Source organism: Sebastes fasciatus, chromosome 15 (assembly GCF_043250625.1).
Source record: "Sebastes fasciatus isolate fSebFas1 chromosome 15, fSebFas1.pri, whole genome shotgun sequence".
Classification (NCBI taxonomy): domain Eukaryota; kingdom Metazoa; phylum Chordata; class Actinopteri; order Perciformes; family Sebastidae; genus Sebastes; species Sebastes fasciatus.
Window position 1 is genome coordinate 16,229,543 of NC_133809.1, and position 26,403 is coordinate 16,255,945.

Here is a 26,403-nt window from a genome sequence, read left to right on the forward strand (position 1 = left end):
CGTGATCAATGCCTAACCACCTTAACCATCTCGCGAGAGTTTCCCCCAATTTGCTGGTTCTCTTCTAGACACGACCTGGAGGTTCATTCAAGGCGTGTCCTCTCCCATATCTAACACAACACATTCGTAAGGCCCGCCTCTGACCGCATCTGATTGGCTGCTCTCCTTGCCTTTAGGGAACTCTCTTTCTGATTGGCTGCTTCTTCCTACCCGTTAGAGAACTATCTCTCTGATTGGATAACGCCCCTGTCCCTCAGCTGTGACAGACGCCACACTGCTAGCTGTTTGGAAAATGAAACTGGCTCGTGTTTGACTTCGAGAGGCAGCCAAAAGAAAACCAAAACAAGATTAGTACTAGATATAAACCCCCCGGGAGGTTGACTGTTTTAACTTGGCAACGACTGAGGCAGAAGAACCCGACGGTAAGGTCTCCACGAGGCGTCATATTGTTTAGTGAAGGAGGCAGGCCCGTGCTGTCAAACCACGACAACAACAACACCTGAATCAGTCTTCACTGTGTTACTGTAGCTAGCTGCTTATTACCTGTTTCAAACAACCACTCAACACTCAGGTATGCATGTCATGTTGTGTGGGTTCAGCCCTGTGCTGTGCTGTACTGTATGTTGCCTCTGATCTTACAGTCTGTTGTGGTCCTACATAAGACTAAGAAAATGTCTCTTCCTTTTTTTACAGCTGGTAATGTTGAGTAAACACCAGAGCTGGATGGGATCTACTGTTCTGCAATGGAGGTAAGATCATTTCTGTAGCTGATGTAAGACACACACCATAGCTTTTGCTTTGAGTCATTATGGGTGGGTTAGATGCAGGGAATGAAATTCGCACCTGCCACCTGCCAAATACAGGGTAAAACTTTCAGGTCACCTGCCACCATGGCAGATTTTCCTTAATAAATATTAGTTTTAAAAAGCAATTCCTAAATTAAAAATAGTCAGGGATTAAGGTTACATGATCCATATTTCTACTGTCTGTTACCACTGACTGTTGTTAGAGTATTGACAGTTGGGTAAGCCAAAATAAGATGCATTCTTAAGAAATAGTCTAATTTTAAGTCATTTTCTTTGTACTTCGTTCATTCTGGGTGCCATTGTTTTGTCACCATTGTTATGTTGTTTGTACTCCAAACCATGTAATCATGGTCTTGAGTCAATACAATCTTAATCTGTGGAGTCTTTGGGAATTTATTATCTACCTGGAGATTTTGAGATTTTGGTGTGACACAACTATAAGAGATCCTGAGGCAGAGACCCTTGTCAGTTACCTATGTGGTTGATTTTAGTTTCACTTTAGTTTCAGTCTAACTGACGAGGGCGGATGCACCACAAAGGCGCCATACCACAAGTTTTAAATAGGCCTAGACAATAGATAACTGATTTCGTTTCACAAATTTACTGTGCTTTTGGGGCACATTTCCAATGTCTACTCTCTCTCAAAATTTAGTCATGTGTGAAGATAGTTCAGTAGTCCAGTCTGGGTTGCATTTTTATGAAGGATACTGCCTTTTAATCAGGTTTTGAACCCCTTTGTCAGCAAGAATCCAGCTCAAGGGTTGCTGCTCCCTCACTGATCCTGACCTCTGACCTCCCCTCAAAATGATCAGGCAAAATGTTTCTTACACGGATTGATATTCAATAATGAATAAAACAATCCAAAATCAAGGTTAATGTTGATGTTGAGGCATCAATGGATGCTGTGTTCTGTACTACATGTTTTCCATAATTTAGGGTGTGTCGAAATCAGTTGATTTTGTACCAACATATGATGTGTAAACCTTGTGCCTATGTGTAAACCTTTCTCCTAAGGCTGATATCACCCTTTTTCCCCCCCTTCTCCTCCTTATCATGTTTGCCACTCGACTCGTCTGTATATCTTCAACCCTCTTGCCTTCCCCTTATCTCTTCCTGCCACTCTCTGTGCTCCAGTCTGTAGCAGTGGGCTCAGCTACTTGGTGAGACTGAAGCTGCTGTCACTATGGCGCACTTTGACACAGAGTACCAGCGCCTGGAGGCGTCCTACAGCGACTCTCCCCCCGGAGAGGAGAACCTGCTGATGCATGTGCCTGAAGGAGCCAAATGTATGACATGCATACACAAATCACAAACAAATCATGAACTTGTCAGACACAGAAAGAAACACACCTTCCTCTTTTACACTGACAGTGATGCCTAACAACGACAACACCATGACTAATGTGTAATACATTTTTTGCAGCCCAGTGGCACCATATAGAAAACCTGGACCTGTTCTTCCAGAGAATATCCTTTTACATGGCTTTGGCATGTATTTCTACTGTGTTGTGCCCCTGACAACTGAATTGTGCTTCTTTGATTTTGCACTGTGAAGGTTTTAACAATAACACAAATAGGACCGCTAACCTCAGATACATTTATAACTTTCCTTAACGTCCATTACGTCTATAATCTGCACCAGAAGAATGGATTCACCTGTATGCTGCTGGGAGAGATCTTCGAGCTGGTGTATGTATCCTATCCATCAAAATTATGTTTTTGAGGGACTCTTGTGTCTGTCTGTGGCAGAGCTTGATGTAGTGTGTTTTCTCCTCCTCCTGTCTTTCCCCATGCAGTCAGTTGCTGTTTGTGGTTGGCTTCACCGTGTTCTTAGCTAACTGTGTGGACTATGACATACTCTTTGCCAACAAGTTTGTAAATCACACCGATTCATCTAAAGTCACGTTGCCCGATGCCTTCCTCCCAGTGGATGTCTGCAGTGCCCGGTGAGTGTGTATTTAGTTAATGATTATTTTTTGCAAAGGAGCTGCAATTGTAATTTCATTGCGAGTGTGTAGCTGAAGATAGATGATTGTGTTTGTGAGATTCAGAACGATCAACACTTAAATATTCAAGCAGACTTTCTTAGTATGTGATGTAAATTATCACATGGAACTGTTTATTCCTTACTTGTTAATCTCCCAGGAACATAACTCGATCGTGTGATATGTGATGTTTGATATAAGAATCTTAGAATAAGGCAATGCTACCCCAAAAACCTTCCTCAATGTCAATGCCCTTTTTCATGTGGCATTTTCTTCCATAGTCAGAGCAATGAAATAAAGGTTCTGTTGTCCTTGATAAGGCTGAAATGCGCCATGAGTTGAGTTATTTAGGTTAACTCCAGTGTGTTTATTTTTGCTATATGGAAATATTAAATATGCCAAAGCAATTAGACATATCTTTAGACCTTCTTTGAATAATAGAAGTGAATATTTTTCTCCCGCAGTATCCGAGACAATGCATTCGTGATCTTTGTGCTGATAATCTCTGGGGTGTTTTGGCTACATCGCCTGATCAAATTCATCTACAACGTCTGCTGTTACTGGGAGATTCGATCCTTTTACATCAACGCACTCAAGATGACCATGGTGAGACAGACAACATTATGTCAGGAAATTATTCAGGGCGCTTTCACAAGCCATAGTCCGTTTGGCTAGTCTGAATCAGAGGGAAATTGACACTTTTTGGCTTGTTTTTCTATTTAGTCTGGTTTAGTTTCACAGAGCACAAATTGAAGCGGAACAAATATAAGATTAATTTGCTGAGGGGCGTGTACGAAGGAGCAAATTTATCTTTTTCGTCTTGAGAGCCGCCACTTCTATGCAGGGAATCACAGAGTTTGATATATTGCTGTTGAAGTGTTTTCACTTTGACTCGGCACTGATCTACTGTGTGCATAAATCCCTTCTCCTCTAGTTTATCTTGAATTACTTTATAAACGTCACTATTTTTGTGGATTTTATTTAGCATATTCTCTGTGTTCTCTATGGCCCGGATGTCAAGCAAACATCGGACTTCCCACTTAACCTGTTATTTACCTGTGACCATCTCAACAAATGCACGCACAGGCAGCTTGCAATTTGGTTCACTTGGAAACGGTTGAGACCACCTCTTGCAAGCGGTCTCGGACTGGTTGTTGTGGTCTGCACCAGAGTAGGATTACTGCGTTCACAACCGCCCAAACGAACCGCACCAGAGTTCGATTAAAACAAACTAAATGTTGGCTTATGAAAGCGCCCTTGGAGAGGTATTGAAGATTAGTCTTGTTGGCATTATATACATTTAGTAAGATTTATTATAATCACATAGAATGAGCCATTATAGCCAATAACCTTCACTGTGCTTTTTCTCTTCAGTCAGAACTCCCCTATGCAACATGGCAGGAGGTCCAGGCCAGGATAGTGGAGATCCAGAAGGAGCACCAGATCTGCATCCATAAAAAAGAGCTGACAGAGCTCGACATTTACCACCGCATCCTCCGCTTTAAAAACTACATGGTGTGTCCATTTGTGATGAAATGTAAACGGTTGCTAAACTGTTCATGTCTGCCACAGCTACTTGCAAACATAACAAAAAAACCTCAAACCAATGTTCTTCCTGTACTTCTCAAGGTTGCCATGGTGAATAAATCACTCCTTCCTGTGCGATTTCGACTTCCCGCACTAGGGGAGTCTGTGTTCTACACCCGGGGTCTCAAATACAACTTTGAGCTCATCTTCTTTTGGGGGCCAGGTGCGTCCATGTTTGATGTGATTCATTATATATGTACATTCTGCATTTCTATGGTGTCCTATTCAGGTGGAATGAACCATTTGCATGCACTCATATATTTGTCAAGCTTTAGAATTACAACAGAGTCTCCCTTTTTACCTCCCTTGTTTTTTTCTTGGTTGCTCTGTAGGCTCTCTGTTTGAGAACGAGTGGAGCCTGAAACCAGAGTACAAGAGGGGAGGTAACAGGCTGGAGCTGGCAGACAGACTAGCATCCCGTATCCTGTGGATTGGGATTGCCAATCTGCTGCTGTGTCCAGTCATTCTGGTGTGGCAGATTCTCTACGCCTTCTTTAGTTATACAGAGGTAAGTGATTCACACGCGCATACAAACTTAATACATTTTCCTTTGTCATTTAGTGCTCTAGACAATAGTTTGTTGTGTGTTTGTGCCTAGGTGATCAAGCGAGAGCCTGGTTCTCTGGGAGCAAGATGCTGGTCTCTGTATGGTCGATGTTACCTTCGTCACTTCAACGAGTTGGACCATGAGCTCATGTCACGCCTCAGCAAAGGCTACAAGGTCAGTGCACTAGCTCATCTCTTGCCATCAGCTGATGCCCTTACCTCGCTAGAGTTAGAATATTTTTCTTAAAATAAATGCAAAAATCATGTCTCTACATGGCAGTGCAGAACATCACTTAACATTATGGTTTTGTATTAAAACCATGCTCTTAATGCTGATACTGGTGCCTCTCATTCACTGCCTGTAGGGTTAATAATAATTTATAAATAAATCATATTTTTTCTCTTCCTCTTCCTTTGTTCCTGTTTCTTTCAGGCTGCATCAAAGTATATGAACTGTTTCCTCTCACCACTGCTGACGGTGGTTGCCAAAAATGTAGCGTTTTTTGCCGGGTCTCTTCTGGCCGTCCTCATCGCCCTGACTATCTACGACGAGGATGTTCTCGCAGTGGAACATGTTCTCTCATCAATCACACTGCTCGGAGTGTGTATCACAGTCTGCAGGTAGGGGATTAGTGTCAGCCAGACCTAAATACACGTGTGCAGAATTGATTTACTGATTTTATTTAACCGAGGCATTTTATAAACACACAGATGAGTCATTTAACTATTTTTAGTTGTGGTAACACAACAACAGTTGTCGTCAATGGGGAGGAAAAGTAGGGGGTGTACAGTACAGCCTGAAAATCACGAGATCATTCTCAAAAAGTATTTGACACTAATATAAATACATGTATAAGACACAAATCTTCAACTATGTGGGATGTTAAAGCCATTTCTTTATTGCCCTTTTAAAGCTACCCAGAGTCGTAATCCCTTTAATTCTCTTCGGCAGCTTATTCTGCTATATAACCGATGAGTATAAGAGGGTTTTCTTCCTTAAGTAGCTCTTGACTATTTAAAGTCTGTTAGCTCTAAATTGAAATATTAGATGTTTTGGATCATTCTCATGAATTGATCTGTATGGAAAAAATCCAGTTCTATTTATATAATTTAATCTTGTACAATCAACCATTCAAGACACTCAAGAATCCATCAGAAACGTCACCGGTAGATTCTGAGCTATAGGATTTAATTTGTGACTTGTATTGAGAGATCCTTACTAAGCAATATTTTTTTTAAATATTATAGTTATCAAGCACATTTCCTCAAAGTAATTAATTCTTTTACTTTGATTTTCAACCTCTTAAGTTGTAAGACTAAGTACTTTTTTCTCTCTTCAGATCATTTATCCCAGATAAGCACATGGTGTTTTGTCCTGAGCAGCTGTTGAGGGTTATCCTGGCTCATATCCACTACATGCCTGACCACTGGCAGGGCAATGCACATAGATATGAGACTCGTGACCAGTTCTCCCAGCTCTTCCAGTACAAAGCAGTGAGTATGAATACTGACCTGGGAATAAATGTCAAGACTCTAGAGTAATTACAAGGAAATTAACTTGTCAAAACTGTTATATAACACGAAAGTCTGAGGTGTAATTAATTAACATTAAGGGTGGCTATATTCCATTTATACACGCCAGTTTCAGGGCTAGTGTGAACTTGCTCATGGACATGGCTTTCTGGGACACTTATAAATGCATTCAAGCCATCATTATTGTTATTACTTACATCTATGCTGCTTCTGCTATGACAACTCAAAAGACCGGCTGAACATCTATTTCTATATAATTGTTATTTTTCCAGAAAATCTCATCTGAGTACACGCAGCTTCTTTTCTCTAATGCCGAGCGTTACCCTCATTCCGTTATTTGCATTCAGATCTCAGAGAGACTAGTAAAACTAAAGGTTTCTGCTGTTTGCTATCAAGAAGATGATAGCAAACAGCAGAACTGAAGCAATAGTGCCACGCTGAGAAGCACCTTGTCGGTATTTGTAAAGGGAAGAGATTCACACTGCACTCTCAGATTGTCCCAGCTGGTGGCATTTTTAATCTTTAATCATAAAGTCACAAGTGTTCCTCAAGATTTCAATCAAAATGAATGTGCCATTTTAAATAACACATTTCAACTTCAGAGGTTCTGCATACCTTTGATGCGTTTGCTGAACCCTACCTGAGTGTACAGTGTCAACCTTTCCCCTCTGGTTTTGTTCCAGGTGTTTATTCTGGAAGAGCTGATAAGTCCAGTGGTGACTCCCATCATCCTGATCTTCAGTCTGAGGAGGAAGTCTCTGGAGATCATTGATTTCTTCAGGAACTTCACTGTGGAGGTGATCGGGGTAGGAGACACTTGCTCCTTTGCCCAGATGGACATCAGGCAGCATGGACACCCTGCGGTGAGGGACTGCCACGTACACACATACATACAGACGAAGACACTTAGAAATACCTAAACGACTTATCTATAGACTGTGTGACATGCATTAGATTGAAATATGAGTGAATAAGAGAGTCTGTGTGTTTATCTGTGGTTTGATCGTCTCTCCCCCCTCCTTAGTGGATGTCAGAGGGGAAGACAGAGGCGTCTATCTACCAACAGGCAGAGGATGGGAAGACAGAGTTGTCTCTGATGCACTTTGCCATCACCAACCCCCAGTGGCAGCCTCCTCAGGAGACCACACACTTCATCAGCCAGCTGAAAGAGCGAGTTCATAGAGAGGCAACAGGGGCTAATTCAGACACACATCCACTCTCGCTGTCTGAGTCTGAGGTACAGTCATAAACCAACATTCAAGTACTCTAGTGGTCATGAGTTAAATGACATCATCAGAGGCGAAAACTGATTTACTCTCTTGCCCTTTCTCTCTTTTGCAGCCAAGGAGCCTCATTGCAAACCTTTTGGTGGGTCCGTCTACACTGGCCTCTATTCATTTCGGCAGAGACGGCTCTTTGACTAATCATGCAGCAGCTGGGTTAAGCGATGGGGCGTCTGCCTTACGCTCCCTTTCCCCAATCAGCAGCAGTCTTCACCTGAGAGGCAGCTTGAGTGCAGCTCACAGGGCTTCTGGCAACACTTCAACCATGAGCAAAGCAATGGCAGGCTCTGGGTAGGAAAATTGTCCTTCTGAATTATGCCTCAGCAACATCTCTCTGTACAATACTAAATATTTACTGAGTGGCTGGATGAAATCTCACAGTCCAGAGTGAATCTAAAAGGGCTTTGTCATGGATAACCAAACCTTAAAGCTACTATGAGGAACTATCATTTTGTGTTGATTTAGTTTGTCTCCGTGGACAAAAGTGGCAGTGTTTTCGAGCACCAGAGTCCCTTTAAAAAAACTCTCGTTTTGCTGCAGCAGGGTCTGACAGTCTGCCCCATGCAGTCCTCGTGCCTCACCTCCCTCCAGCAGGCCCAGCAATGCGGCCTGGGCCTCCAGCAACGTGGTGTCGGTGTTGGCTCCCAGCGAGGACCAGCAGAGCAGCGTGGCGAAGCTCTGCCCCGCTGCTGCCGGGAGCAAATCTTTCCACCTCCAGACGGAGCTCCTGACTGCAAGTCAAAGGCAGCAGCGAAGCCGAATCTGGGTCTGTCCGTGGTGGGCTGGTCTCTGCTGGAGGCCCTGCTGGAGTCTGAGCTGAAGGAGTCTCTGGTGAAGCTACATGATTTTGTCTGATTTTGCTTAAATTGGACCCGGTGGCACCGATGACGAGCACTATAATAACTATATATAAATATCCAATCTTCTCGCTGATGGTCTCGTTTACTTATGTAGGTCATATAGAGGCATCAGTATTACATTGAGACTGTTTCATAACCAGTTAAAAAGTTCCTCATAGTAACTTTCATTTATATTCACTATTCATCTTCTCATCCCTATCACCTCCTCTTCATGCCCTCATTTTCTCTACACTTTTGTATTTTCTTTCTCTAGGACTGATGCCCGGACTGTGAGCTCAGGCAGCAGCGCATGGGAAGGTCAACTCACCAGTTTGGTCCTGTCAGAGTATGCCTCCACTGAGATGAGCATCCATGCACTTTACATGCATGAGGTAATTGTGTGTGAGCATGTGTGGGAAGAGAGTAGAGGACATCTGTAAGAGGCACAAACTGAATAAAGCGCAGTGTGTGTTGCCACATTTGTCTTCTTACCCTGAATATTTCACTGATCTTCTCCGTCTTGCGTCCTACCCATTCTTCCTCCTCCTATCTATTTTTTCCCTGTAGCTACACAAGCAGCAGTCCCGTGGCGAGCTATCCCGTCACACGTGGCACAGGCAGGAGAGTGACGAAAGCAGCGACAGCATCCCCGATGAAGTAAGGAGCGAACCCAACCCTCACTCCAGACATTTCCCTCGCTCACACACTTTCCCCACCACAGTTCCCAGTCCCAGTGCCATTCCCACTTCAGCTTCAGCCACCAGCAGTACCACCATGGGCCAGGAGGGGGCTCCATCACACAGCAGCAACCAGCGGCGCTATAGTGGGCCTGCCACAGGTACCCATCTTTTTGATGTTATTTCTCCAAAAACAATGATAATCTATTGAATGGCTGGTAAATTTTTTAGATCGGTGTGTTGATTGCTGGCACTTTTCAGCTCTACTGTCTATGTCTTTGTGTTTTCCAGACTCTCTTGGTGCAGGGGGGAAAGTAGTGAGGTCAGCCCGTGGCGTGCCCATGGGAGGGTGGGCAGAGGTGGGTCAGGCAGCGCCACGACACCACGGGACACTACCAGAGGAGAGCTCAGAGGATGATATGCCTCCTCACATACAAAAGGTGAATGTTGTTTGTGTGTGATTGGAATTTTAATTTGCTTATGTAAACTCTTTAAGTAAATGGACATTTGTGTTCTCTTTCTCTCACTTTAGATTACATAACCAAGCCATGTGAATAAGTATCAGCGTCCCACCCTCCATAGACATCCAAACACACATCCTCGTCCTCGACCGAACCTTTTTCTCCAGGATTGACCGTCTGATCCGAGACAGATGAAGATGGACATGTGCCAGAGAGGCGTACCATGATCCCTACAAACACTTAACTAGTGAAATCATCTGGACAAGTTACGACCGATGCCACCATCAATCATTCAAAGATACCATATGACTTAATACATGCCTAAACAGGCAAACAGGGTAAATATCTGAATTTCAGAAGAGGACCTACAGGATCAAATTATTTCTAACAGCCATTGATACCATCAAATTACGCTACGCTCTTTTATAACGTCAAAGATTACATAATGAAAATAATGCATGTGTTGCTGGGATGTAAACAAAAATGATGAACATTTCTTCATCCTTTGCACTATGCTGCTGTAGAAAAATACATAACAATTTGACCAAAATGTGATTACTTTTACAAATCAGATGGCATGAGGTGAAATTTGAAGAATGTGTGGTGTCTTTCTCAACAATAACAGCATTCACCAAACTGTGCTCAGAATGATGCTGATAACACAATGACTTTCATTGTGTGTATCTGTTCTTGTACCAATAGCAGGAGGCTATGCGTCCTACCCTGTGCTCTGTATTTCAGCTTGCATTCTGCCTCTTCACAAAACAAATGAAGGCCTCAAATAGCATCAAAATCACCTGACATTTTTTAATAACATTTTACTCCTTTTTTTTTTTTTCTGCATGTATTGCATAACAAAATTCATGTGAATTTTCTCAAATGTTCAGAAACTTTTCCAAGAGTCTGACTCAGTTTGCACACATACAGTAGATTCTTGTAGATAATTGTACAGCATAGACCGGTATTTACGCACACATGCAATGTGTATATAAATGTTATCGGGTTATTTCACACAACAGAATATTTAATTAATCAAATTTACACAATTATAAGGCCAATATGTTGTGATGTGTGACCAGAATGCTGTAAGAAAGCACATTTTAATCTGATTTAATTTTTTTTATTGTTTATCATTCGTTATCTTTCAACAGATTTGCGCAAGGGCGAAGCAAACAAACAAGGCTGTTTTTAAGCATGTAATATTGACTTATGTGCCATACAGAAAAAACCCTCAAGCACAAGTGCATGACCATCATCCACACATCCCTCTAAAGAGTTGAAACTCATCCCACAAGAAGAAACCATGACCATCCTCCACATCCTGCTAAATCACAGCATGACTTGTTCTCCTGTCATTAGCCGCAATTCTTTAAAAGAATTATGCACTTTAATAAGTTAATGCAGAGGGTGTCACTTAACTTTGGATTGTTTATATGTGTATGTTTTCTTGTATATATATATATATTTTTAATTATTTTATTTATCAAAGGGATGGAATATGACATGATGATTGACGGTTGTGAATAAAGGTTTGGTTTACTGTTGTGCACTTGGATGGATGGGGGATAAAGAAGTCACTGCTAAACTGATAATATGGTCAAGGATGCAGTGCTTCAGTGCACTAATGTTAGATTAAGATTGTGTTTGGTCTTTTTTGTTTTATAGATCCTGTAAAATACCATTTTGTACAGCTGTAAATTCATCCATTAAAGACAATGATACAATAATTTTGTGTGTAAACAGAAAAGGAAACTTTTTTTTACTGGCATAATAATAGCAAAATATACAAAACAAGAACAAGGAATTAGTTTAAAAAGATGAAGGATAGAGTTCAGTCAACAATGGTGGAAATGATGCTGCAACACAAGCTCGGAAAAACAAACTACCACGACAACATGACACAGATAATGGTGACTGTTAGCTACATTTGACATGTGCGTTAGCCTGAGTTAGCATACGGAGGCTAACTAGCGTACTACTTTTAGGTAGCTAGCTAACGTTAGCTTCTAACATTACTCCAACGTTATGGGGACGTTAATATAACGTTAGTACAGTCGATGAAACTGAATGTGAAATAGTTGAGATTTATACTGTATAATATTCTTATACGACCAAATAATTTTCTGCCTGCAGAGCCCGGATAGCTCAGTCGGTAGAGCATCAGACTTTTAATCTGAGGGTCCAGGGTTCAAGTCCCTGTTCGGGCGAAGATTCTTTTTGTCTTGTACCAGCCATAATTATTATTATTAGTATGAAGGAACCGACATCTTTCATGTGATGGTCGCGGGTATAAGTCCCTGTTGTCCCAGCCATAACTAAGGAACCGACATCTTTTATGTGAAGGACCCGGGTTCAAGTCCCTGTTGGGGCGTCGATTCTTTTTCTTTCTGTCGTCCCATCTCTAACTGCTATTATGATTAATTAATTTAGCAACTATTGCGCTATTCAATTCAATTCAATTCAATTCAATTCAAACAACTTTATTAATCCCTCTAGGGGCAATTGGTTTGGAGCAGCTTGTACATACAAACATAGATAAAACATGACAACAACAACAAAAACAATATATGTAAGCTAAAAAATATACATAAAACAGGACCCAAAACGATTACTGATGTAAATTAGACTAACTAATAAATGAATAAACAGACTGAATAAGAACAACAGAAGGATCAGTTTAATAAAGGATAAAAGGATCTGTGACGGTAAAAGGATAAAAGTCCATAAGAAATATAAAATTTAAGGAGCATTCAATAATCTGAATGAATGCTCCTTCAATATGTGTTCACACATTCATTTTGATGTAAATGTTACTTGATATTAGAAGTGGTTTATGTAATTATGTTAGAAACCATAAGTTAGTGACCCCTTATAAGTTACTTTAGTTAGTTCATTTTAGGTCTGTATGTTTGACCAGTCTTATGCAGCAGGGCATCACTTCTGACTTCTTTGATTCAGAGACAACAGGGGACTCTCAGAGTGAAATCTGAGTCCTGTAAAGACACACAAACAAATGTGTTTGTCAGTAAAAATTAACTGGTTGAAATAGACACAAAGTACACGTGCTGTTAGTGAACCTTACGCATTGAGTGGTGGGAGTGTGAAAGGGGCTGTTACATGGTGTATTGACGGTAGATGTCCCCCTGCTTGTCCTGCTGGGACAGGTGACACCGTCGATAGCCATGTAGGGTGGCTGATGGGAGGCAGCTGTGGTGCTGCAGGGGTAGGACCGTAGTGATGATGATGATGGACAGCACTTCCTCTTGGTTTGACATCTGGCCTTACAAAAATGGGGTTTCCCTGGTAACTGTCCTGAAAAAACAGATGTGGGACTTTGTTGAGAGACAGTTGACATTTTTTGCTTTGTCTCTATCTATCAGAGTGTGTGTATGTGTGTATATACCTGCCCAAGATATGTAGTTAGAGGGGCACAGTGACTGGGCCCTCCAGGCAGTGGCATAGGAGGCATGGCTTTAAGCATCATATTGTGCATTATGATCTGGTGCATCTGAGCATTTTGCATCAGCATCAATTCCACCATGTCTATAACACACAAAATACACATACAGATACAAACATGTGAATACAGGGAGACTCAAATAAGATAGTTCTCTATTTGCTGTTGCGTACCCTCTTTGATGCTGCCTGAGCGTGGTGCGGGGTAGGGCTGAGGAGGTGGGATCTGAGTAATCAGAGGCTGCTGTTGCGGCAGCTGTTGTATGATGGTGGCAGGATGCTGGGGTAGCTGCAGAGAGAGAGAAAGACAGGGGGAAATAATTGCGTTTTTTTGTATATTTAATTTCACACTATACTTGAACTCATTGCAAGTCAGTCTGGGTACCAGCGTCAATATATACCTAACATGTGAAATAGATGTGCAAAAATAGAAGAGAAAAAGAGGATCAGGAGGAGGAAAAGAGGATTAAATACACTTAACAGACCACATAGAAACAGAGTAACAGATCTAGGGGTGTTTTTGAGATTAACGCTGAGTGTCTCACAGTCTGTTGGATGATGCGTGGAGGCTGAGGAGGGGCAGGTGGTGGTGGAGGGGTCAGAAAGGTCAGAGCAGGGGCTGGCTGGTGTAGTGGGAGTGGCGGAGGTGGCTGAGGGGCACTGAAGAAATGTGACTTGTACTTTCTGTGTGCCCCTCCCCAGGTGTGAGGTCTGTCAAGGTCCTCTAACATGTGCTGCTCCTACACAAAACACACACAATTATACACTTCTCACAATAACAGGTGAAAGACTAAGACATTGGTTAAGTGCTCTAAGTTATTGGAAATGTCTTTCTCTAGTTTTGTAGTCTTCATCTTAACATCTGAATGTAGGTACATAAGAAATTATATTAATACGTTATAAATAAAAATGTGTATTTTTGGAATATAAAGATTTTGTACAAACCCTGAGTCTTTGCAATAGGTCCTGCTTTCGCCTCAGTGCACGGTGCAGTTGATCCAACTGTCCATCATCATAACTCCCTGAACAGACAAAATCAAGCTCTCAGAAACTACTCCATTAACTTTTTATCTTTCCCCATGTCTGCCTACTCTAATATCTTGTTTTGAAGTAAATAAAATTCCTTCTTAGTGCTCAACTTTTATTACCAGGTTAATTTTACCACTAAGCATATTTAAAGTACGTTCACTGTATTATTTTTCACTTGCCATCCTGGGAAGTCATTCTAGGTGTCAGCTAAATGTCTATAATGGAGAATGTAAATGTTTCTGTCAGGGCAGGTTAATTTGATACTTTCCACAGCTCAACATTTTTCATCACAAAGAAGTCTTTGTTATCTTACTTGCAGACTGGGCAGACTCGGCTCTGTCGTCCATATTGTGCTTTTTGTTTTCTAGTCTCTAGAAACATAAGTAAAGAATATTTCTTAAAAATGTTGATGAAAAATTCTCAAGAAAAGCAGAACAAAAAGAATGTTGAACTATTTCACTTGAGAAAAATGACCAAAGTAAATGAAATTCAAGCATTATCTTTCCCTAATTGTAGACTATAGTGTCTCACCTACCTTCTCCAGCAGTTTGAGTTTGAGTTTTGTCATCTGATCAACCATAGAGCTGCCATGCTAAAAGATTACACAAAGTGTTTTTGTAACATTTTCCGTGTGCTGGAATGAACATAATTGGTTGAAATACTAGACACAAATATACAAACAGGCATGCAAATATATGCTTTTCAATATCTCATTTACCTGAAATCTTGTCATTTGTAGTCACACAGAGTTTTGAGTATACCTGTGTGTTTGAGTTGAGACTAAAGCCAGACAGTGGTTACCATGGGACACGCGTTTGCCACTGGCACTCGACCATGACCTGCATAACTACTTGGTTTCTATGCTGACAAAGAGAAAAGGGGAGTGAGACTTTCAACATCAAATAACCTAAACAAATTAGTTCAAACTCCTTTTGCTATTGATTGCATTTTTTTTTTTAAGAACCTTCAAGATTCAAGATTCAAGAGTTTTATTTGTCACGTACTCATACAGGATGTGCAGTGAAATGTAAAGTGGCAGTGCTCACCAGATTGTGCAAAACAACATCAACTGTACAAATATTTAAAAAATGTAGTAAGAATTGTAGGGACAATAGCGACATTTACAGTGAGAGGGGTCTATATACAATATGGAATATAAATATAAGTAAGTGAATAGAATGGTAATGAGTGTGTGTATGCTCTGTATGAGGCCCTATGTGTGTGTGTGTGAACGTGTGTGGATAACCTGACTACAGGCCAGGCTACAGTACCCAATGGGACACACTCACGCACACTGTAAATAAACAGAAATGTCCTGCATGGATAGGCTTATATTCTAAGATAATTTTATTTAGAAAGATATAGATAATAAGATAAGATAGTGTATTAATTAAAGGTAACCTACACATAACACACACGATATTATCAATCAATCAATCAATCAAGCTTTATTTACATAGCACCTTTCAAACAAGTCAAATGAAATTCAAAGTGCTGTACAGACGATTGACAAACGTGTAGAATGTTAAAAATGGATTTAGAGACTAAAGCACACCAAAACAACCAATATAAAAGTTAATTGAATAAGAGAGCAATAAAAGATAATAAAATACAAGGAAATAAATGTAACAATAAAAATAAATAAATACAAATTATGAAATTACACTAACTCTTGTCATTGTTTGAATAAATGTAATCTGAATGGTGGTAACCTTTCAACCCAGTTTTTTGAAGACATACTACATTGTAACCTCAGTTGGGCCTCACCTCATAAGTTAGGCTGTTCTATCTCCATAGAAACCCATCAACCAGTGGAAGACTCCACTTTCAAAACAGAAAGTGAGTGGAGGTATGTTTTGCATTAGCCTAACCTGATTGGCTACAAGTGCTGTCAATCAAACATTGGCGACTTGACACAGCCATTTCATTGGTCAACTTAGATTCTGGTTTTTGAATGTTGTTCAATACAGGAGGCGGGTTCTATTTAACAAACTCAAACCCCATTGGCTGAAGCTGTGTAACGGAGTGATCTGATTGGTCCGTTTATTCAGTTGGAACTCGATAAGGGCGGAGTCGAGAAGACTTGGCGGCCATATTGAATATTCTGGTTGACAGTTGTTGTCTAAAAGAAGCTCAGAAGATTTTAGTTTTATCAAAACTTATGCTAGAAGTGAAGATCTGTTGTGCTTTTAAGTTAGGACGTATGTCTCTAGACTTGTAATGGTTTGATTTAACCCCGAGAGATGGATGACGGTGAACGGCAGAGGAAACTAGAAGCTGGAAGAGCTAAGGTTCGTTGCTAATACTGAATGCTAATACTGAATGCTAACAGTTAATGCCAACTCTTTTGTCACAGCAATGCGTTAGTCCACTGCTCACTACACTCACCTCCTACGTTATTCTACCTTTGGTTAGTCGTTGCTTAGATTCCCAGTTGCACAGTTAAACTACTGGCACTCGTAAATTCATCTTTACTCATTTGCCGCGCATATGCCCGCGGGTTGATCATTAGCTGAGGCTGCTAACGATAACAATAACACTTCTGGAGTAATGGGGTGATCTGCTGAGGAGTTGAATCACTTCGTATACACACTATTTACAAAGACGAGGGGGATTTGTTTGTAACATGTAGTATGTTTTTTTAATGTTGACACGGTGCAGGTACATCCTAATACATTTTTGCAAGCACAATATTCAACAGACAGATTAAAACTTTCAATTAAATTCAATTTGCTTTATTGGCATGACTGTCAGGTGAACAATATTGCCAAAGAGTCAATTCAATAATAAATAAAAATAAAAAAGAACAAAATAAAAACAAAAACATATATATACAATTCATTAAGCACATTACAATATAAAGATATTTAAAAATAACATGCATGTAAATGGAAGAAAGCAATAAAGAAGTAATTAATTTTTGTTCTGTCAATAAAACGAACAAACAAATAAAAAACAATTAATAACAATATATTGCAATATCAAAGGATAAACAAACCCTGAAGTAGAGGAGTACATAAAAGTCAGAGTGAGTTATATCTATTATGTGTTATTGTTGTTGTGGTTGTCTCTTAGGCTGTGACATGCACTGATATATCCTGCAGCTTCTATGGCGATGACACTATTTTATTCAAGTAGATGTTGTATTTTATTTTGGTTAGAGAGGGAATCAAAATCTTGGAGTTTACATTTAATTTTTGTAAAGATTTTTTTCCTAATTTCTTCATATATGCTACATTGTAGCAGGTAATGTTGCTCTGTCTCCACCTGTCTCTGTGGACAGAGACTTTCACCAACACAGTAAATCATTTTTACAGCTATAAAATGTGCCGAATAAAAGGGGTCTATTATTGTAATAAAGGGATTATAGCACAGTCTCGCAGCCTTGTAAACAATAAAATGACTTATTCACAACCCCAATGTTAGTTGTTAGATATTGGCTGTTCTTATTATGTTGTTTTTAGCTTCCCACAGCTCTAAACAGATGGTATGAAGTTGTATCTAATTGACATTTATGATCATAAAATATAGCCTAGAGTGTCTCCTACGGCATTTTTTCACCAGTCTGTGTAAAGTGCTACTGTGGTGTTGCTGCCAAGATAGAAGCAAGCAGCTGTTTTTACTTCAATGGGAGGCCATATTAGTAATGGGCCAATAATCAAGAATGGTCTACCCTGTATTGACAACCAGGCCACGTTGTCTAAAAACTAGATTTAAAACTAGGTCACCTGTTCAGAGTACCTCATTGAATTGCATTTCTTAGATGTTGTAGTTCACTTTCAGCTCATGGTAGAACTCATTCAAAAGTATGATGCATAATACTTAGGAAATAACTCAACTGAACCGCTGATATTCCTTATGACAGAAATCCTCCAACATGCCCCGAAGCCAGTCAGTGAGTATAGAAACTGGTGACTGGCAGAGACATTTGACTTTGTCCTGGGTTTTTGGGTTTGTGGACATTACATCTTTGTGATTTTCTGTCTTCTTGCCTTTTTGTTTTATCTCTCTTGGGTGGGCAATTTTCTTCTGCTTTTCTGCACCACGATTTGACTGCTGTCAGCTCACTGCTCTTAAAAGAATGACTCGCAGTACAGATTATCAAGTCTGTCACCCTGAAAGGAAATCTGTTTTGCATTTTCAATTTCAATGTCTAATGTAGTCACACACCTTGAATACACTGTCTGTCATGATGGTTGCAGGCCATCAGGTGGTGCAGTGAGCCCATGAGATTTGGCAAGGTTCAACATGTTGCACTTACATCTCACATGAATGGTGTTGCTATGGTAATGCAGTGCTGTCAGTTGCCTTTATTGTATTTGGCGCATCAAAAAGCTGTGATTTATTTGCCAGCCTGAAAGCATGGCACATATTTATACAAATTACACACAGACAGACATACATGAAAAAATCAAATCCTGTGAGGTGTTTTAGTGTTGACATTGAGAATACAATAGTAGCATTCAGCAGTGCAGTAACATCCGATGTGGCCATAATAAGCTCCATCCAGACGGTTAGTCAGACTCTCAGTAGTGCGGAAGCGGCCTTGGGCTAAACACCGCTCATCTGGCTAATATGCCTTTCTGAGATGTGATGTGTGTCTGTGGCAGGCGGAGGCGGTGAGAAGGGTGATGGAAGTGCACGAAGGGTGGGGTTTTAAGTGATAATGAGTACGACAGCAGATGGACAATGTGAGGTGGGAAGAGATTTAAGTGTGGTTTTATAACCATGCATGTAACATGTCATCAGAATAAACATTGTCGCACATGCATACAGTGTTGTCATACAGATACATGTGACTCATCATCACACAGAGCAACAAGTAGCTCTCCTGGTGCCATGCAAGCTCAAATTGAATTGAGCATGCACGCTCTGAAGCTGCTCGCCACACACAGAGCTCTGTCTCCTCCTCTCCATGTGAATGCATCTCCCAGTCTCCACCCTCTTTCCTTAGCCTAGACACATGCCATCCCCTATCCAGAGTTTGTGGATCCCTCTGCACTGTACGTTGGCTGTGGCAGGGAGTTTTAGGATGAAAGGTTTGGCACAGCGTGCTGTTGCCTCCAGACTGCAGGATCTACATGTGGACAGTAGAGCAACTGCCCCGATAAGGAAGAATTGACAGGTCTCACCACCAGCAAGAATGGAAGTCGATGATTGACTGTCAGTTATTGATGGAGTGGATTCATGAGGGTTTCTGTCACAATGTGGACTGCTGTAATCTGATTTAAGCTGCTTAAAGAAGAGAGACCAGCAAAGAGAGAGAGAGAGGCAACGATTAAAAAGAGGAGTGTGTTGCAAAGAGAAGTAGTCTGAGTTGGATTTGTACCAAATGAGTCCCTCTGGAATTCCAGCTGAATATCGTGACTTGATTGTCGAAGACGCTTTTCACTGTGAATGAACTTCTCAGGTTCAAATTCTTGATTTTTTTATTTTTTCTGTCCTCTCATGAGTTCAGAGAGGACATTGTGATGCTTCAAAAAGCTCCGGTCAACCAGTTTCCCTGTCTCTGACTTTGACTTTCCTACATGTCAGAAAATGCAAAGACTGAGATGTGTACTTTAAAAAATCTTTTAACCTTGTTCTGTTTCTGGTCTGCAGAGAGGCTGTCCAATGTGTGTCACTAAAATCTGCACTTCTCATGGGTTTGATACAGCTCTCTGGAGATTTGAGAATATTTAGCATCGTCACCTCAGTTTAAACTTGGAGACTTTGTCAGGCTGTGGTGTAACCTATTTTGGGTGTGAGTTTGGGATTTCTTCTTGGTTCATTGGGTCTTTTTTTTTCTGCGCAACTCTGACTCATCAAAGTAAGAGCTGCCAAATCTATTTTCTTTTCTACAGCGGGGACTATTAACAACTTATACTTTGCGTAATGATTTCAGAGTGATGCTTTGATAACTTTTTCAACTGAGGAGATAAATCTGGACTCCAGTTCTCTCTCACCTTTGACCCCTGAGCGTCACCATGCTGATAGTGTGGTGGTGCTCAGTGGTCCTGACCTATGTGTCCGTCTACCTCTCGCTGTCCTTCCTGCGCAGCTTGCTAGCTTCCGACAGAAGCGGGCGAAAGGCGACGGTGCGGGGGCGCCGAAAAAGACGCAGAAGAGGAAGGGCAAGGCAGACTCGCAGACTGACGGAGCAACGCAAGGCCGCCTCGTAGAACCGGCACTTTCTTCAGCCAAGGACACAGAGCTGAACAAGAAGACCAACCATGAGGTACGCCACTGATGGCATAGAGATTATCAGTCATGCATCATTAATAATAGTTACAGAGGAGGAGTTGCATAAGACTATTGGTTTAATTAAAACAGCTGGTCATTTTCATCACACAAATTGCTTTATTGCATGACATCACTCAGGACTGTTCACGGGTCACACAGCCTGACCTCCAGCATTTGTCTAATTTTGTCCGCTCACTGTATGCTTTAACAAGTGGTCCGTTGCCCCCGGCTCAGTAAACATACATTATAAAAATGGGTCACTAACCATTACGTTGCCTGTAAGGGCATGTTGTCATAGCAACCTGGTCAGGATTAACTGTGGCACTATTTACTGCCTTTTTAAAGGGAAAGTTCACCCACAACATTAGATTGCACATGGATTGCAATGGCAGTGACTTACTTCTAATCCTTTAGGAACCACAGAAGCCGGAGAAATCGGAGGTTCAGAAGAACCAACGACAGAAGGATCAGTCCCCCGCCCTGGAGCAAAGCCCGTCCCCTGTGGAAGATTTGAAAGAAGAGGAGCTAGTCGCACTCACTGGCAAAGAGCAGCTCAAGGTATACAATGATTAAACACATACAGAGGATGTCTTGCTATTATTAGGGTTTAGCATATTTCATCTTGCATGTTGAAGCATCGGACTACTTTTATGTCTTCTACGTAGTAGTTTCTTTTGGCTTTATCTGGCGGTTGCTGTTAAAGACTCAACTGGGCTTAGCTATGACTAGCAAAAGGGAAGATGGGTTTAATGTCATGAATGCATACTTAGCATTATAATCTTAGGCTCTAAATTCACACATTGGAAACTGCACTCTGAAACTATTCTATAAATCAGTGTTCCTGTTTACATGACGTGTTGCAGTGTATTTAGATTTGTTTGGTCATATGGAGTAATTTGTCCTCCTGCTTTGTTTACCCATAAGACAATGGGAGTCTTGCTGTGTGTATGATTTAAGAAGGGTGTGTATGTATTTGTGTTCTGTGTCATCAGAAACCCATGGGGAATGTAACTGTCTGCTCTTCTGCATGGCTGCTTGGCTGCACTGATCTGAAAACACAGCATCTTATGTCTGTGTGTAGAGGAATGAGTTAAAACGGGGGTTCTCAAGTTGTGCAAAATATTGTAAACTGTTATGTTACGTGAATTCAAGGCCTCAAATTGTCTTCACTATAGACTGCTACAGGAATGAGTCCTAAAACCTGGAAATTAGTTAGCATTTTAGCACTTCCGGTTCCCTCGTCTGGAAGTCAATTCGTTTTTAGTTAGATGGCTGACATAAGGTCTGTGGTTAACACAAGCTTAAGAGATTTTTACATTTTGTTCTACAATATAGTACTCTAAAGTGTCACATAGTGTTTTACATGATACATTGAGTTTTAAAAGTCTTAAAATGTTGGTCTTTTTGATACATGTCTTCTGATTCTGTCTTTTTGTTTTGTTTTTTCAACAAGGAACTTAGTTGTATTTTCTATTCTGTGTATGTATGATTGTGTGTATGTCTTTGCTTATAAATAATCAACCAGTACATGTATTACACTTGCAGCAGCTACAGCAGGCTGTGGAGAAGCGTAATGAGATAATTGCTCGGCTCAGCTCCAACCTGCAGGAGGCCTTAGCCAGCAGAGACCAGGTACAACTGGAGGCACAGTCGCTTACTGGAGAGATTCAGGCGCTACAGATACAGCTCCAGCAGGTAAGTGGCACTCGAAGCTAAATCTGTGGCACTTCACTATTAGTATGCACAGCAACTGAACTTGCATATTCTCTGAATTGTCTCTCACACAGACCAGTGTTGAGTTTCTGCGCATCAAAAGTCAGTCAGGGGCTGAAGTCCTCAAAACTCAACTACAGCAACAGCATGGCCGTTGCTCCCAAGATGCAGACATCAATCATAAGGAGGTACCATCAGGGGTATCAGGGAGCTCAGATCCTGGCTCCCAGTCAAGTGTTGAAGGCTTCGGCACTGGCACAGACAGCGAGACAGACACTGTTCTGCACAAACTGAGGGCTGAGCTGGAAGAAGAAAGGGAGAAGAGCCAACGCATATGTGCTGAACTAGCGGAGGAGATGGAGAAACACCAACGTGTGTTTTCTTTACTGGAGACGGAGAAGAAAGGCAGGGAAGAGGAACGAACAGAAAGGGAGGCCCAGCTGCAAGACCTCCAGACCCAGTGCCTTGAGATGCAGCAGTACAAAGAGGAAAAGGAGAAGCTGAACAGAGAAGTGCTGGAGCTGAGGAAAAGGCTCCAGGAGGAAGACGATGCAGAGAGGAGATTCAGTGAGGAGGTGGCCAGCTCTGCTCTTCGTCTCCAGAGACAGGAGGAGGAGATGCAGAGGCTCAGAGAGGAGGTGGAGGGAGTTAGGCAGTTGTTGGAGGAGAGGGAGAAAGAGTTGAAGTTCAGAGAGGAAGAGGTCATAGGTCTCAAAGCTTCTAAGAATCGACAGAACCAAGCAAAAGCTGGTTTTAGTCGTGATGAAAAGATTAGTGTAGATGAGGCCAATCTGGAAAGCGGATCGCATGAGGACAGCATGAATGTATCAATACCTGCTGGGGATATTCTGATGGAGCGCTACTTGTTCTCCATTCCTCTTGCACAATCACAATCTTCAGTGGTCAATGAAAGCTTTGAACACTGCAGTCAGCTGGACATCTCCGCAGACTGCAGGTGAGAGAAATTCCAATTGTTGTCTGTGTGTGTTTTTGTTATATAGGCTAGTTTAATCCCCTGATTTGTCTCTGTGCTTCTCTTCACAGTTTTGAGCTGAACAGTGAAGTGTTGGGAGATGAGCCTCTGTTGTCCATTTCAAACCGTCTCCCCGAAGAGAACGACAACCTCCACAACACCTCTACCCCACGGTGCTCCCCTGGCATCCTCGAGGATGATAATTCACACCCTCAGTCTCCATCTCAGTGGTTTCACAACTCCTCTTCCGGCGAGCTGGAGACGAGTAAACTGTCCGAGCAGCAGTTTGAGGAGACAGACCTGGAAAAAGAGCTGCTGAATCAGCAGTGTGGGGAGCTCCGCGAGGACCTGCTTCTCAAGGACCGGGACTTGAATGTGTTGAGGGAGGAAGTCATCAATGGTGCTGAAGAGCTGGAGGAGGCCAGGAGCAGGTAATATGGTTGATTTTGTTTTTCCCAGATTAATGTCTTTGTATTAATTTCTCATCTTATTTTTTTAAAATTCTATTATAAATGTATTATTTCTTGGTGCTCACTCAGTTACAGTATGCCTGTAGGGCTGGGCGATATGTCCAAAATCTTCTATCACGATATGGGTAATTTCATATCTCAATAACGATCTATATCACAATATAGCATGTTTTCTGGTAAGTCAATAAATATATAGTCTATATGAAATAACAACATGGTAAAGCATATCTTTGTACTCTCCTGTGTGAATTTGACAAATGAAAAGTGCTAAATATTGTCTCATTTTAAGAACTTGAGTGCAAAATTAACATAATAGTTTTAAGTAAATTATAAATACAATAAGAAATAAATGTAGTCTTAGCCCATATCGCAATGGAAATGATATAGAACAATATACTGTATATATGATAGACATTTTTAAATAGTTTTGACGATATATATCGTCATATTGCCCAGCTCTACTGTGTGCCAACCTTAATTTTGAGGTCAGGTGTTTCATCCTAATATTTTTCTTTTCGCCACGAGGTAAAAAAAATATTCTTGGTTCCTTAAAACAAGCCCAGTGCCGTCTTTTCAAAGTAAATGGTTACTGCTTTTCACAAACTAGCCCCTGAATTTTATTGTGAAGTTATCTTCATATCTATGTTAAAGCTTTTAGATAGAAGTGAATTTACTTAAACTCACTAGTTCTAAAACATATCTTATGCAAAGTGACCCTATGTTTTAATTGGGTGCTCAAAACTGTTCTACGATTTGAATCAACTTAATAACTCTTTTAAACTATGTTTGTATGTTCAGGTGGGCCCAAGTAACAGAAGAGCTCCAACAGGCTCTCTGGGAACTCGAAGAGGAGAAGGAGAAGAGGAGACATATTGAGGAGGAGATGAACTTGAAAGCCCATGAACAAGACAACCTGAAGAACAAACTCAGTGCCTTAATGGAGGAAAGAGAAAAAGAGAATGCAGTAATGTTGACGGGAAAGGAAACTGCTGAAACATCCCTGCTGGTCCCTGCTACTTCTCCATCAGAGGGGGAAGATAAGCTGGTAGGGGAGCTAAAAAATGAACAGGAGAAGGAGGCTGCACTCCCGTCTCATCAAAACCAGCAGGAGCTGCTGTTGTTGTCTCTGCAGGAGATAAAGCAGCCTGCAATCTCTGCCAAACAGAACCCAGAGCTCAGAGATGACAGCCAGCTGCAAACACTACAGGTACACCAGTATGATAAGTGGGTTTGTGTTGACAGCTTAATAAGAATGTAAACATGCTACAGTAGTCTCTGAGTCTGCACGCAGTTACCAACTCAATTTTAGATGGATGGAAATAATATTATACAGCAGCAGTAATATGGTTGTGAGTATAATGTACAAAAAGCAATTTCCCTTTCTTCGTTTTCCCCAAGGCTCAATGTGAACATCTCATGTCAGAGCTAAAGGAGACGAAAACCACAGCAGACTTTCTAGGTCAAAGGACTACGGAGCTGGACGAAGCACTAAAGGAGCTCAAAACTACTCGTGCACAGGTAGTAAAAGTTCAAGCAGAAGTGGAAAGACTGCTGGACGAGTTGGAGAAGAGCCAGGGCCGTCTGGACTGTGCTGAAAAAGAGAAGGACGACCTGGAGTCTCAGGTCTTGTGTTTGAGACAAAACCTGGCCAACCTGGAGGAGGCCCAAGTCCAGGCAGCGCAGGAGAAAGAGGAGCACGGGAGGAAAGAGGAGGAGATGGATGACAGGATTAGGAAAATGGAACAAGTCCTAGAGGAGGAACTGGAACAGTTTGAGAACCTGCTGAAAGCCAAAGATGTCGAGGTGAGATATATGATGGAATGATTTATTTTGCTCTGTTTGAATGACTACTGTCAAGAGATTAACATGATGTACAAAATGATGTGTACAGTTGGTAGAAGAGAAGGAGAAATGGGAGGAAGAGAGACAGGAGAAGCAGAAAGAGCTCCTTGATGTGAGGCAACACCTGGAGGAGCAGAGGGGGGAGAGCGAGGAGGAGGTGAAGGCTCTCCTGCAGAAGCAGCTCATGGCTGTAGAGGAGATTACTAAAAGGCTCAAGACATCTCACCAAGAGGAGATAAAAGACCTGATGGAGAAACATCAGCAAGAGGTGGGATCAATTTTACAGATTTATGATGGCATTCATTGGAGAGTTAAAAGTTTAATGTAAATGTTTTATTTAAAACTCCCAGGAACCCGTGTTTGCTCCTCGTACCACGCCACAATTGCTTCCCTTAATTTTGTATTATATATTTAAATATACAGTATATTACATGCTGTATGACATCATATATTATATTTTGTGAGGTGCTGAAACCCACATTGACAATATTTTTTGTTTGTTGTTGGTTAGTTTGCAGGATATTTCAAAAACCTGATCAGTTTTTGGTATATTTTTTATTTTTTTCAGTATTGTAAGAAAGGGCATTTTTTTCTATTTTCTTATGAGCTACCGCACCAACCTGGGGGAAATAATTCACATTTATTACATGTTTTCTGAGTAATTTGATGCAGATTCTGATTAAATATTTGTCAACATTTTTATCATTAAAATAGAATTTAAAAAGTGGATTGTGCAGCATTAGTGACGCTAAACTTTGTGTGTGTGCCTTCTAGTCTTGTAATTTCCTCGATATGTTTATCTCCATAAATTCTTAGATTTCTGAGTCGAACACTCATCTGGAGTCAGAGCTGCTGAAGCGACAGGTCGTTATGGAGGAAGAACAGAAGAGACAGATCAGCCTAATCAAACAGGTATCAGAATTAATACTCTGAATACTCCCGAGCAAACACTTTAATCCCAGTAAGACACACTACAGTGGA

At 41.2% G+C, this 26,403-nt stretch overlaps 3 protein-coding genes and 1 non-coding gene across 15 annotated transcripts in view; 3 read left to right on the forward strand and 1 right to left on the reverse strand.

Annotated features, from left to right (window-relative positions):
* Positions 1-245: 245 nt before the first annotated feature.
* On the forward strand, positions 246-11,444 carry atg9a (ATG9 autophagy related 9 homolog A (S. cerevisiae)). Of its 2 annotated transcripts, none has more exons than XM_074661406.1 (20): positions 246-422; positions 694-749; positions 1,941-2,092; positions 2,230-2,273; positions 2,431-2,495; positions 2,603-2,752; positions 3,256-3,397; positions 4,166-4,306; positions 4,421-4,541; positions 4,711-4,886; positions 4,977-5,099; positions 5,358-5,545; positions 6,265-6,418; positions 7,141-7,320; positions 7,482-7,694; positions 7,799-8,031; positions 8,854-8,971; positions 9,147-9,417; positions 9,548-9,696; positions 9,789-11,444. In XM_074661406.1, the coding sequence occupies exons 3-20, from the start codon at positions 1,990-1,992 to the stop codon at positions 9,795-9,797; spliced, it is 2,580 nt and encodes an 859-aa protein (XP_074517507.1). In that variant the 5' UTR covers positions 246-422; positions 694-749; positions 1,941-1,989; the 3' UTR covers positions 9,798-11,444. The 2 variants fall into 2 exon arrangements, with proteins under 2 accessions (XP_074517507.1, XP_074517509.1); XM_074661408.1 differs by having other exon boundaries at positions 2,235-2,273.
* Positions 11,445-11,456: 12 nt separating this feature from the next.
* c15h21orf58 (chromosome 15 C21orf58 homolog) lies at positions 11,457-16,730 on the reverse strand. 2 transcript variants are annotated; one of them, XM_074661409.1, is made up of 10 exons: positions 16,591-16,730; positions 14,921-15,065; positions 14,738-14,794; positions 14,516-14,573; positions 14,119-14,195; positions 13,719-13,913; positions 13,348-13,462; positions 13,121-13,260; positions 12,800-13,029; positions 11,457-12,710 (listed from the first exon to the last, which is right to left on the reverse strand). In XM_074661409.1, the coding sequence occupies exons 2-10, from the start codon at positions 14,933-14,935 to the stop codon at positions 12,692-12,694; spliced, it is 906 nt and encodes a 301-aa protein (XP_074517510.1). In that variant the 5' UTR covers positions 14,936-15,065; positions 16,591-16,730; the 3' UTR covers positions 11,457-12,691. The 2 variants fall into 2 exon arrangements, with proteins under 2 accessions (XP_074517510.1, XP_074517511.1); XM_074661410.1 differs by lacking the exon at positions 16,591-16,730 and adding an exon at positions 15,970-16,040.
* On the forward strand, positions 11,852-11,924 carry trnak-uuu (transfer RNA lysine (anticodon UUU)). The gene has a single exon. It is a non-coding gene; the product is annotated as a tRNA-Lys (tRNA).
* The window catches only part of pcnt (pericentrin), a 40,333-nt gene continuing 30,203 nt past the window's right edge, over positions 16,274-26,403 (forward strand). For 7 of the 10 annotated variants that reach the window (XM_074661395.1, XM_074661403.1, XM_074661398.1 and 4 more), the window contains exons 1-11: positions 16,274-16,493; positions 18,068-18,097; positions 20,243-20,419; positions 20,839-20,982; positions 21,970-22,119; positions 22,212-23,092; positions 23,182-23,541; positions 24,379-24,787; positions 24,979-25,383; positions 25,472-25,690; positions 26,239-26,334. In XM_074661395.1, the coding sequence (XP_074517496.1) occupies positions 16,446-16,493; positions 18,068-18,097; positions 20,243-20,419; positions 20,839-20,982; positions 21,970-22,119; positions 22,212-23,092; positions 23,182-23,541; positions 24,379-24,787; positions 24,979-25,383; positions 25,472-25,690; positions 26,239-26,334 (2,919 nt within the window). In that variant the 5' untranslated portion in view covers positions 16,274-16,445. The remainder of the gene's footprint in view (positions 16,494-18,067; positions 18,098-20,242; positions 20,420-20,838; positions 20,983-21,969; positions 22,120-22,211; positions 23,093-23,181; positions 23,542-24,378; positions 24,788-24,978; positions 25,384-25,471; positions 25,691-26,238; positions 26,335-26,403) is intronic. The other 3 variants (XM_074661399.1, XM_074661400.1, XM_074661405.1) reach the window with 1 other exon arrangement.